Source organism: Sarcophilus harrisii, chromosome 1 (assembly GCF_902635505.1).
Source record: "Sarcophilus harrisii chromosome 1, mSarHar1.11, whole genome shotgun sequence".
In the NCBI taxonomy this organism is placed as follows: domain Eukaryota; kingdom Metazoa; phylum Chordata; class Mammalia; order Dasyuromorphia; family Dasyuridae; genus Sarcophilus; species Sarcophilus harrisii.
Genome location: NC_045426.1, coordinates 148,470,203 through 148,483,705, shown reverse-complemented (window position 1 = coordinate 148,483,705; position 13,503 = coordinate 148,470,203). Strand labels below are relative to the sequence as shown.

At 36.0% G+C, this 13,503-nt stretch overlaps 1 protein-coding gene across 8 annotated transcripts in view; it reads left to right on the top strand.

The window, feature by feature from the left end:
- PDE4D (phosphodiesterase 4D) overlaps positions 1-13,503 on the top strand; it is a 1,062,771-nt gene that overhangs the window by 987,786 nt on the left and 61,482 nt on the right. For 7 of the 8 annotated variants that reach the window (XM_031948468.1, XM_031948542.1, XM_031948614.1 and 4 more), the window contains one exon: positions 2,904-3,016. In XM_031948468.1, coding sequence (XP_031804328.1) covers positions 2,904-3,016 — 113 coding nt within the window. Of the gene's footprint in view, positions 1-2,727; positions 2,818-2,903; positions 3,017-13,503 lie in introns of those variants that run through there. The other variant, XM_031949032.1, reaches the window with a different exon arrangement.

Genomic DNA, 13,503 nt, shown 5'->3' with positions numbered 1-13,503 from the left:
TATCTGACACATTATCTCTTTATAAAGTTATATATATATATATATACATATATAAAATATATCTTATCTCATTTTCTTCTCACAATCACTTCATCAGCAAACTGAGGCTCACAAAGGTAGAATAATTTGAACATGATCAAGTACTTAGTAAGTAGCAGAGCCAGTATTAGACTGAAATTAGAATCACTATCCTCTAACTTTTCAAAATCAGTGCTGCTTCTGCTACAACTGACTCTCCTCTCCTCTAGGGTACCTCCAGGGAAAAGCAGATGGTTCTCTATCTTAGTGTTAGAATTACTTTTAAAATATTTCTTAACATTTTGCCAGTGAAATTATAGGCATTAGGAAGGTCCCAGGATTCTGAGGTTCATTTGCATAAGATCCTTTCCTTAATGTGCTACTGACTGTTTATTTCCAAAGTCTAAAAAATTAAGTTCTATAATTGCTTCTACTCTAGTAACCTAATTTAGAAGAGGAAGAAAAGGCATGCCACAAAAGTCATATAAGGCCTTTTCAACTGATGCTTTCTAAGTGAGAATAAAAAGTTCAATGACAAAGAATTTTCACCTTGGGAATTTGGATTTTTTTTTCCCCTGAATGGGTTTGCTCACCCACTGCTATTGTAGTCAGGTTCTCCTGCAGTTGATCAGTTTCTAGGAAGAAAGAATACATATGCCTTCTTTCTTTTCCTTGGGATCAGCCTCTAAAAATGGTAAGAAAACATATTGCAATATGAGTCTGAGACATTTTCTTTTTCTTTTTACTCTGTCATGTTTGTTATTATTCTTCGAATGGTAGTGATAGGAAATACTTTTAAGCATTTCTGTTTTTCTTTTAAAATCTGTTTGGTAAGGGATTAGGTGGGAAGGGGGCAGGAAGAGACTAAGGGGGGGCAATTTAAAAATTTCCCCGCCTCATCAGAAGCATATATATATATATATATATATACATATATATATGTATTTATATATATATGTAGGTATTCAGTTCTCAAATGTATGAATAATATATGTGTATGCATAAGTGCAAATATAAAACAGGTAAAATACAAATGTTTGGAAGACATTTAAGGCACTGAGCCTCCAAACTGAAGGAAATTCTCTTGCTGTGTAAGGATCATAGGGTTTTCAGGGAAGATTCAACTAAAAAAGAAAACATTTATCCCAGAACAGTCCTATAGTATGGAGAGATAGGTACAGTGGCTACAAAAACAAACAAACAAAAGACTAGGACATCTAAAGCCAAAAATCCAAGTTGGTGTAGCTCTTGGATATTGTCTGTGAAACTTCTCAAGAATTCCAAAGGAGCAGTGCTGGGAATGGAGAAATTATGATCTTTTTTCTAGCTGGGGTGACATGGAGTACAGAAGGGAGATGGGAAAAGAGGAGTGGGGGAAGAAGTAGGGGAGAAGGAGAGAATGAAGAGCAAGGTAAGAGAGAGGAGAGGAGAGAAGAAGAGAGGAGAGGAGAGGAGAGGAGAGGGGAGAGGAGAGAGGAGAGGAGAAGAGAAGAGAGTTGGAGACAGAGACAAGAGAGACAGAGACAGAAACAGAGATATAATAAACAGATAGCTAGACAGTCAGACAGAGAGCTATCTTCAGAGCACTCAGGGTGCTTTCATGGAGCAGGTGCTTTTTGTCTCGTGTTCCTCCAGGCAGGAACCATGCGAGTGTGCGCGTGTATGTGTGACTGTATGCGTGTGTCTGCTCGCGCCTGTCCGATTCAGCTTTGAGGTGGCAACTGGCAAAGGCTACTGTTGGTTCCACGCCGGGTTTTCCTCCTCTCCCCAACACACACACACACACACACACACACACACACACACAGTCTCTCTCTGTGTCTTGAATTGGTTCAAAAGATGCTCAGGGAGACTACAGTCTCAGCTGGGATGCTCTGCTTGCGGCCACTATTAGGACATGCCCCATAGAGATGCTTGCCGCTTGAGATTGAGACCCATTTGAGCCCGGGGAATATCTTGCTATACTAACTTCCCCCACCCTTCCTTTCCTTTGGATTAAGGGGTGACGTAGTAGGAGGGTCTGGGGCAGGGTGAATGGGGTCAGCAAGAGAAGGAATGGGGCAGCTTTCAGGGAAAGCAGCAGCAGCAGCAGCAGCCGCCTCACCAGCCGCAGCCGTGGCTGCTGCTGCTTCAAGGAGTTGAGAAAGAAAACAGGAAACGTGGTGGCCGCTTACACACGGCAGCAGCTGATTCATTTCTGCTTGAAAGTGCCTCCCTCAAGTCGCTGAGGCGGCCCGGGAAGGAGGGGGGTGGTGTGGGGGGTGGAGAGAGGAGGAGGAGAAGGGAGGGGGGAAGGGGATAGTTGGAGAGGAAAAGGGGAGGTGTAGCCAGTCTCTAGTCTAGGGAAACTGTCTGCAGACCTCTTTCAGGAGGAGGAAGAAGAGGAGGAAAGGGAGCAGAGATTAGTTTTGGGTACCAAGAAGCAAGTTTCTGAAAAACGGAGGACAAACAGCCTTAGCAGCAAAACAGAGCCCCCAGCACCTCCCATCCGGTCCGCATGCTAAAATTGGGTTGAGTGACTGAGACTTGGTGTCCCCAAGACTGTGTAAAAGGCATTCTGAGAGAAACCCCGACCAGACCCAACCCAACTAAACCAACAAAATAAAAAACTATTTGCCGGAGTTTCGGAGCCCTCTTTGGACCTGAACTTGGAGGGCGCCAAGCTGGAGAGACTTTGGGGTTCCCTCCGAGAGGCGATTTGCCTCCCCACCAGAGCGTCTTCTCTTCCCCCAGTGCCTGGCTTAACAATATGAAGGAGCAGCATTCATGTGTGGGCACTGGGCATCCGAGCATGGCTGGGTATGGCAGGATGGCCCCTTTGGAGATGGCTGGTAGCCCCGTGAAGCGCTTCAGAACTGAGTACCCCTTTCCCTATCTCTTCGCAGAGGAGGCTTACCAGAAACTGGCCAGCGAGACCCTGGAGGAACTGGACTGGTGCCTGGACCAGCTAGAGACCCTGCAGACCAGGCATTCCGTCAGTGAAATGGCCTCAAACAAGGTAAGGGATAACTCTCTGTTTTGCCAACCTTTTATGCCACGAAAAGTGGCCACGATTCCTGCATCCCTTTCCCTCTCCATTATTCCTGTCCATTTTCATACAGGTTAAAATGTTCCCTCCCATCCAGCCTTTAGCATCTGTATGGGGCTAAAATGTTGTTTTATCAGCAGTTCAACTCTCTTGGAGAGTTTCCCAAGCTCACTTTCCCCCTCTTTTCTTCCCCCTCCCCCCATCAGTCTGTTAAGATAAACCATCTTGCAAAGGCATCTTTGATATTGATTAATTACATCACCCTCAGGTCTCATTGGATGGCCTGTTTTATTGTTTCCAAGTAACAGTTGGCTTCTGCTACTTGAGCCAGCACTGTCATTTGGCCCATAGATGCAAAGTTTGATATGTAAAGGGGGTTTTTGTGATTCTCTATGAGGGTTAGTGCCTGAATTTCTTTTCTTTTTCTGCAAAGCAGTTTTCACATCATTCATTGAATTAACTTAGACTGTGGCTTATTTTTTCAAGGAAAAAAACAGCAGATTTCGAGATGTTTGTCAGAAACTGGGGATGGTGGGGAGGGGGTAAGGGGGGCATAGTGTACATTTATTTAATTATTAATATACAGATTGAGATGGAACTTGGTCATAAGAACATATTGTCTAGCTATAAGAAATCAAGTAATTAACTTAGTACAAAGAGAAATTTAGAAAGCTTGGTGCAAAATAAGATTTAATTTCTTGGATTATTTAGTAATAATCATGTCTTTGATTAAATTTGGGGGGCCACTTGCACAGGATGATTGTATATCTTAAAAACATGTTTGCTAATGGAGTTTATGGTTGTGAAGTAATCCATTAGAGGCAAGTTTATGAGAGACTGGTAAAAAATGTAGGTTCATGTTTTGGTCTTTAAGTTATAAGAAGCCAGAGTCACTTTTATGTCCTTTTCTTTGTGAATATTTGGCGGAGGAAGAAGGCAAAGGAGGTATGCACATGTTGGATGCAGATGGTTAAGAGATTCAGCCAATAAGTACTAGTCTTTATTTGGAAATTTGATTTGTAAGTTCCTTTAAGAATTCAATAAAGCATAGTTACCCTGTAAAGAAATTTTAACTAAGTTATTTTGACTGGGTTGTAAAGTAAGGAAATTTATCATTTCATTTTTTATATCATAGTTTTTATGAACCATGCATGTATTCTCTTCCTCCCCCATATTATCTTTTATCCTCCCCTCTTCTCCCCCACCCCCGTATCCGCAATATGTTTTATTTATTACAATAACCTGGAAACTACTGGATTTTTATCTTGTTTTTCTTTTAGCGATTTGTTCTTCAGGTGCAATTGCCAATCAAAGTCAGTAAAAATTAAGTGGTCTTTCTAGTATATTTTTTTATAATCAGGTTTCTATAATGTTCAAAGCTACATAGGATAATGATTTTAAAACTTTTATTCTTTTAAAGTTTGACCACCATTTCTAAATTAAGCAGTACTCTTGCATTAAAATGAATATGTTCTTCCCATGTCCATGGCACTATCTTTGTGCAACTGATCAGGTTTAACTCCATTGCAGCATCATTGAGGTATTCCTGTTTTCATTTAGTTGTGACCCCTTGTTTATACTATGTCATATAACAGAAAATCTAGACTTTCAGGATTATTAGAAGATATTTCAAGAATGATATAGTGTTCCTCTTTCATTTTTAAAAATAGTCATTCACTTACTGTTTAAGCAAAAGAAACCTGATTGGCCAGATGGCCCTTCATTAAAAATCCATAACGTTAATCCTGTGATTTTACCAGGATAACTCTACTATGAATTTTAAAAGTCTTATCACTGCTAATACTGTATATGTAAGTTGTCACTTGATTCAACTGTTTGGTTTGGAAAGGGATGCTTGTTAGCTTTTTATTTGTTTAAAATCTTTTACTCTTTAAGGGCATCAGATAAAACAGTAGTAAACCTTCAAATTAATGTTAAAGAGAAGTCACTGTTTTGAGATTTGAAGCTAGATTTGTTTTGTGGAAGCTAGCCTCAGATAGCTTCATAGTTCCATAAGCCTTTGGATAGGCTCTTAATATAGTAAGTAAAGGTTTCTTGTGCTTTGAAATTGAGACAACTATCTTGTGAATGAAAGGTCAACTTTAAATAATTCTAGTGAACCAATCTCTATTTTAAATTTAATTATATTTTACATATAGATTTTTGACTGCAATAATCCTAAGCTAATGATCCTGATTAAACTTGATTTTTTAAATGTTTCAGTTATTATGTTTTTAACTACAAAAAGATCATTTGGTTTTACATAGCTCAATAGAAAACACTAATTTTTTTATTATGTGTATTGACGTAAAAAAGATACTTGAAAAACTAGGGTACAAGCAAAACATGTAACCTAAAATCAAATTGGCACACCTTATGTGAAGGTCAGCAAGAATGATGCTTTAACTTAAACCTGACATGGAAATTTATATGGTATTTGAGTGCCACATAAGCCTGTTTTTTTTTTTTTTTTGATGTTATCAAATATGAATGACTTTGAAACTTATCTGTTTGTTATCTAAACATCTTAATACATACATATATATGTGGGTATAGGTATGTATATACATACATAAATACACATGTATATATGTATTTCTTTTTCCATATGTCACCTTTGTGTTTTTGGAAGACATTATATGGTCTTGAATCAATTTTATGTGACTTTGAGAATTTTTATTTTCTCTTAATGAAAAAAATATAAAAGAATCATTCTAGTGTTCTATAAAGACAATAATAAAAGCTTAAATATGATTAATAAATAGACTATTTGGTGGTAGATCAAAAATATTCATTATGGAAATAGAGTTGTACTTTAGGCTTGAGGAGCAGGAGGAGTTAATTATTTACAATAAAATACTTGTAAAATACTTGAATTAAGAATGGTATCATTTGTATTTAAAAGGGAACCAAACTGAGCAACAGTTTTTAATATTGTCTTTTAGAAGAAATAATGAATTGTTTCTTAGAGCAACCTTATATTGATAAAGGTAGTTAGGTCCTCACACACTAGAAATATGACCTTGACCAAGTCAAGTAGTCCTGATTGCTTCACCAAGCTCCAGCTTCCCCTTCCCCCAGTAAATAAATAAACAAATGAATGAATGAACGAATAAACAAACAAATGTAGTTTGAGAATTTGAAACAGGGAAGTTAATTGCTTTCCCTCTCCTCTCCCAACTTGCACACCTCTTCTTCTTTCTCACTCCCACTTTCTCCCCAGAACCAATTGTGAGGCAAGACTACCAAAGCAAAATGGGCAAGTAATCCTAGACCTTTGATTCAGATCCATTCGAACAATTACTTATATCACTTTTAAACCCATAAACAAATTTAATCTGCCAGAGATAATTTGTACAAGTTTGAATTTTGACCAAGCTTGATTAGGAGGCCTGTGTTAAATAAGGAATTTGGATCTTTTGCATATCTCCATGGCTAATTTGAAATTTTGAATTTCATGTTTTGAAATTGTAGATTAGTAAATAACAAAATTTGCTATTGATCAGTTGTATCTTACTCTTCATGACTCCACTTGGTATTACTGGAGCAGTTTGCCATTTCTCTCTCTAGCTCATTTTACAGATGAAGAAGAAACTGAGGCAAACAGAATTAAGGGACTTGCCCAGGATCACACAGTTAATCAGTATCTGGGGCTGTATTTGAACTCAGATCTTTCTGTTTCCAGGTCTGGTACTCTATCCACTACACTATCTAGCTGTCTAAATGCCTAAATAATCTTGATATTTGCCAGCTTTTATTTGTGTAACATAGACACACTCACTGTCAAAATCTTATATGGGATTCCAACAATTACTGTGTCTAGTTACACAAATTATTCTGAATTGGTATTGTCATCTTTTCCCCCCTAAGTAGATAGCTCTCAAATAACTATCAAAGAGAATTTAGATCAATTCATTATTCATTAGTTTATTTTAAAACTGAGATAGTCTTCTCGAACCTTCTGTGATCTTGGGAAAGTTACCTAAGCTCAACCTCAAATTTCTTCATCTTTAAATGAGAGAATTGCCATAGTTATATTCTACATCCTATGGGATAAGCATATGGTCCTCTGGTCCTAAAGATACTTCAGGATCTCAAGGATCTCCAAGCATGGCTCATTGCATGCATACAAATTTCAATCATAAGGGACCTTCATGAGTTGGTATAGATGAAAAGGATTTATCTCCTGGTAAGGATCCAGACTTGTAATGATTTTTGCCTTTCTAGACTTAGCTAGGGCAGTTCTTGGAGTCTATCATCAACTTCTCCTTGACTCCTTTCTAGCTTATTAGGACCTGCCAGAGCTTGTACTTATCCATAGCCTTTAAGAAAGGAGATATTTGCATGCCACAATAAGGCATCAGCATAGATTTTTAGTGTAGATTCAAGAGGAAAGTGCCCTTTCCCTCTTTCCTTCATTGTTTTTCTCCTTTCCCCTGTCTGTGCAATTTCTTTTGAATTCCTGAATTTTGCTTGTTCTTTCAAACAAACATAATAGAAATGTCCTTTCCTATGTCAGTGATTTGTGATTGTGTTGGGATTACATTGTAGTGATGGACATTGTAACTCTCTGTGCCGTTTGTTTTCATGAGTTGCTTTAGCTAGAAAAACAATTCACTACCTGTTAATCACTTGTCTGTCATTGAGCATCCTGTTAGTGTGGAGGTGAGCCTGGATTCTTGAGGCAAGTTCTGGAAAGATTATGAAGAATTGCATATTGGAAGACCAGCTAATTCCCAAAAGACTTATTTTCCTTTCTTATTAAAAATAAATTGAAGTGAATAGATGGAATTTTGTTTGGAGGAACTAAGTACGTATAGAATCTGGATAACTATTATTAAACCAGTATAAACTTTTGTCTTTCAATAAAGTGGAATATATTTGGCTCAGCCATCAAAGATATTTGTGATAATGCACTATTGATTGTGAAAGTGAAATCACTTGGAGTCCTGAAAAACAGCAGACTGCCCTCAGAATGGATTTTGTTTCTGGTTTCAGTAGTCTTTTAGGTCAATTTATAACCTGGGTAAAGCCATAAACAAGGTTTGCACACTGAAAGTTAAAAGGTAGTTTTGAAGTTAGGATTTCAGTCATCCTTTACAAAGAGATATGCAAAAAAGATTCCTTCTTGTTCCCAAGTTTTGGGGAAATTAACTATTAGGGATAATTTTTCAAATATGGCCATTCCTTATTTATGATTTAAAAAAAAAAAAATTCACCACACCATTTGTATTGCCAGTAGTTGAGACTTAAGCAGTTTTTCTTAATGTGAAGTTACTATCTGCTCCCCCTGCTGTTTTGTCATAAGCAATGCATAACATACATTAGAGCTTTCTTTCTGGAAAGGGATTATACATAAGCTTTTTAAGTCAGGTTTGGGGATCCCTACATCTTAGTGACCTTTCATCTACAATGGTAGTACTCTTTCCGCCCTCCCTCAAGAAATATTATACCTCAGGAAATTATATCTATCTGACTATGGGTTCTTGAGAGTGAATCAACCAATCAAATTTCCTAAAGAGAACATTGGTTTTTCTTCTTTGAAATGTGTATTAGCAATTCCCCATCTTTTCTTTTTCTTTTTTAAATAATAGCTTTTTTTTAATTTTCAAAATATATGCAAAGATAAATTTCAACATTCCCCCTTGAGAAACCTTGTGTTTCAGATTTTTCTCCCTCCCTTCCCCCCATCTCTCCTAGGCAACAACTAATCCAATACAGGGTAAACATGTGCAATTCTTCTATACATATTTTCATTTCTCATGCTGCATAAGAAAAATCAGATCAAAAATGAAAAAAATGAGAAAGAAAAAAAAAAGAACTCAAAGAACAAAAGTGAAAATACCATGTTGTGATCCACATTCAGTCCCCATGGTGCTCCCTCTGGATGCAAATGGCTCTCTCCATCACAAGCCTATTGGAATTGTTCGGAATCACCTCTCACTGTTGAAAGAGCCATGTCCATCACAGTTGATCATCACATAATTTTGTTGTTGTGATATAAAACGTTCTCTTGGTTTTGCTCACTTCACTTAGTTCTTATAAGTCTTTCCAGGAGTCTCTGAAATCATCCTGTTGGTTGTTTCTTACAGAACAATAATATTCCATAACATTCATATATTATAATTTATTCAGTCATTTTCCAACTGATGGGCATCCACTCAGTTTCTCGTTCCTTGACACCACACAAAGGGCTGCCACAAACATCTTTACATACCTAGGGCTTTTTCACTTTTTTTATGATGTCTTTGGGATACAGCCCTAGTAGAGACACTGCTGGATCAGAGTATGTATAGTTTGATAACCCTTTGGGCATAATTCCAGATTGCTCTCCAGAATGGTTGGATCAGTTCACAACTCCACCAGCAATGCATTAATGGCCCAGTTTTCTCATATCCCCTCCAACGTTGTCATTATCTTTTTCCTGTCATCTTAGCCAATCTGAGGGGTATGCAGTGTACCTCAGAATTGTCTTAATTTGCATGTCTCTGATCAATAGTGATTTAGAGCATTTTTTCATATGAGTAGAAATGGCTTTAATTTCTTCATTTGAAAATTGTCTGTTCATATCCTTTGACCACTTAACCATTGGAGAAGCCTTGTATTTTTATAAATTTGAGTTAATTCTCTATATAGAAATGAGGCTTTTATCAGAGCCCTTGGATATAAAAAAAATTTCCCCAGTTTTCTGCTTCCCTTCTAATTCTGTCTACCTTAGTTTTGTTTGTATAAAACATTTTTAATTTAATATAATCAAAATGACCAATTTTGCATTTCATAATGTATTCTAGTTCTTCTTTGGCCATAAATTCCTTCCTTCTCCACAGATCTGAGAGGTGGACTATCCTTTGTTCTCCTAATTTGCTTATATTACTCTTGATATCTAAATCATGAATATCTTGATGTAGAGTGGTAGGTGCTGATCAATGCCTAATTTCTGCCAGACTATTTTCCAGTTTTCCCAGCAATTTTTGTCAAATACTGAGTTCTTATCCCAGAAGTTAGAATCTTTGGGTTTATCAAACATCATAGTCATAGACTATTGTGTCTTGTGAACCTAACCTATTCCCTGATCAACTACTCTTATTTCTTCATCAGTACCAAATGGTTTGATGACCACTACTTTATAATATAGTTTTAGATCTGGTACAGCTAGACCACCTTTATTTGGATTTCTTTTCATTAATTCCCTTGAAATTCCTGACCTTTTATTCTTCCAGACAAACTTTGTTATTATTTTTCTAGCTCTGTAATTTCTTGGAAGCTTGATTGGTACAGCATTGTATAAGTAGATTAATTTAGGTAGAATTATCATTCTTATTATATTAGCTTGGCCTACCCATGAGCACTTGTTATTCTTCCAATTGTTTAGATCTGACTTTGTGTAGAAAGTGTTTTGTAATGTGTAATTCACCACCTTTTCAAAAGTCATATACATTGCTTGATGAAATGGTGTTGACTCCTCTATTAAAAGTAGTATTTGATTATTTAATATTTTTAAATAACATAAATGAAAATAATTACATTCTAGTAAGGGTTTTTTGTTTGTTTCAGAATTTAGTAATACCCTTTGAGATATCTGTAGACTACTCTAGATTGACTTAATCACTTTAACAACCATTGCTTTTAAAAGTCTAAGAATGCTTTCATATTTTCTTTTCTTCAAAATTAAATAATAAAGTCCATTATTACACAGTCTTGTACTATGGAAACTTAATACAGTTTCTCTGAATGATAAAAGCTCCTGATTTTAACTTACTTGTAACTAAAGAAAAAAGTTCTTCCTTAGCTATATTGTTCATGACTTTAGCTACACCTTCAAGAGTTGATAACCATGATCTAACATATCACACATTGTAATTGAAGTATCTAATTTTATGATTCTGAAGGCTGATTGAGTATTATCAGGGAGATTGAATCCACTTTTTAAATGATAATGTCTCTATACTTTAACATAAACTTAGTAATCATAGGGGGAAAAGGACCCTCTGTTGGAGAGTAGTACTTTTTTAGTTAAGAGCAGCATGCTTTGGTTAAGGGCGATATGCCTTAGTTTAATAGCTAACTCCTTTTTTTATTATTATTACATTTTTCCAAAGTGCAAGGCTAGGCCAAGATAAAATAGCATCCTTTCCTGTAATATAGTGATGGATTAAATTAAACTGTTTCCAATTAGAGTAAAGGATGGATAATACTTTCATCCAATTTTAAAGGATTTAAATGTCAGTCCCTTAGATTTTAGCTATTACTTAAAATGAAATGATATGCTGGACACGAAATACTGAAGAAGGAATCTGTTAAAACCATAACTTTCAGCTCTATTATGCAACAACTGGATTTGAAAGCTACTTTTCAGCAGCAAAAAGCTGTTGGTTAAATCTGCAGATCTCTGTGGTTTATGATATGAAGGCATTTCTTATATAATAGCTGGCAGCAGCATCACAGTTGGCCAGTGGATGTGATCATTTAATTGATTCCAACTTATTCCCCGATCTTTCTAGGAAATATAAAGATGGGTGAGTTTTTTGTTTTAGAACTCATGCCAGTTTTGACAGAGAAGTCACAAATATTAAAAATGGGAGCTGCTTTCATTCTCCTGAAAAGAAAGCAAATTTTATTCTTGTTTTTGGAAAGAAACAACAAGTTCTGATGCATTTTCAATTCTAAATAAATTGAATTAAATCATTAGTTTATATGAAAATTTCTTCCTCAGGTTAGCTTTAAGTGTGTTGAGTTTGAGATACTGTCAGGGCTGACATCCAAATACTAGATATATTAACACTAGCCTTAAAAATCATGCTGCTTTTCATTGTTGCTTCTTTAGTTGTGCATTCCATTTTTTTAAGGATTAATAAGAGTTTTTGCCAGTTAACCATTAATAATAGTAGTGGTTTCAGTCTAGTTTAGAATTTGCAGTGACTATTCATGTCCACATTTGGGAGTTTTTTAAATCAGAAAATCTGTATGTTGTCTGATGCTGATTGTGTTGCAAGAAAAAAAGGTTTTCCTTCTTCCAGAATAGCAGTTTGCCAAAAGAAAAAAAAAAAAGAATAAATCTTTATTAATTTAGGCTTTCTCGAGGTGATTAGCAGTAAGACTGCACTTACCAAAAGATATAGTTGGGAAAGTTCTTATTTTTGCCATTCATCTTCCTGTGTCAACAGTAAGTATGGCTAATTCTTCAGCAGAGTTTGAACTATGATGTAACATAGTTTGATGATGTCAGAACCAGGATTATACTAATTCCCAGTTCATTGCCCTTTAAACTCTAGAGACTTACTTTAGTCTGTATGTGAATATTTCATAATAGATCTCTTGGCTAATTAGCTATGGTGTGGGTGATATGGACACCGGCACATTTTTAACTTCAGTGAAAAACACAATAAAATCTTATTGGAGAAAAAAATGCATTCTATGGAAATATTAAACCTGAATGATAACACAAACAGATATAGGGAAATTCAGCTGAACAACTGACTTGGAGCAGGAAAAGAAGTGAATTGTTTTTGTTTTTTAAAGATTAGCTTTGAACATGCTAAGTTTGAGATGCTGGCAGAGCTGACTTCCAAATAAGAGTTGTATAGAAGATAGTTGAAAATGCAACTACTGAGCTTGCAGGAAAGTGAGGAGAGATTAGAGAGAGTAAGGAAAAGAGAGATAGATACATAAGACTCTGCTAAGGAGAAAGAATTCAGAGGTTAAAAAGGTAAGGAGTCCATTTAGAATAGTGAAATGTGAGGAAAACCAGTGGAGGAGAACACATTGGTTACTATTGTTAGATATTACTGAGGTATCTTGGAGGATTGAAAAGAATCTTTAGATTTGGCAATTAGAAATTTATTGATAACCCAGAGAACAGTTTTAATTGAATGTAAAAAAGAAGCTTCTTTTCAAGTAGAAAGAGAATTAGCTTGGGCATTAGAAGATTAAATAATTGATTTGTAAGTCACACAGCCAGTATGCCAGAGGCGAAACTTTGAATCCATGTTTTCCCTCCTTAGCAGCTAGTTCTGTATTCATTTAGGTCATCACTACTAACCATGTTGTTCTGGGCAACTTTCTACAACTATAACATGAAGAATAGGTGGCCATATGCATTGAAAGATAAAATTCCTCATTGGGAAGTCCTTTACCAATGAAATCAAAGATGTAATATAAAAATAGTGTGCTGTGATGAAGTTAAATCAGGGGATGCAGATCCTTCTTGGAAGTTTAGTGATGAAAGGAAGGAGAAGTGTGGGCAGTATTTCAAGGAAGAAACTACTTTTGATGGAAATGTGTTTAGTTAAAGATAATGGAAACTTAAGTATAAATTTATAGAGGAATTTCTCTCCAGTAAAGAGAAAAATAATAAAAGTGTGAGGGAAAACACAGTTTGAAACTTAGCCATGGTACTTTCTCAGATACAGGAGAGAAGGAATGAAATTTATTAAGATATAAATAAATGTTAAGGTGAA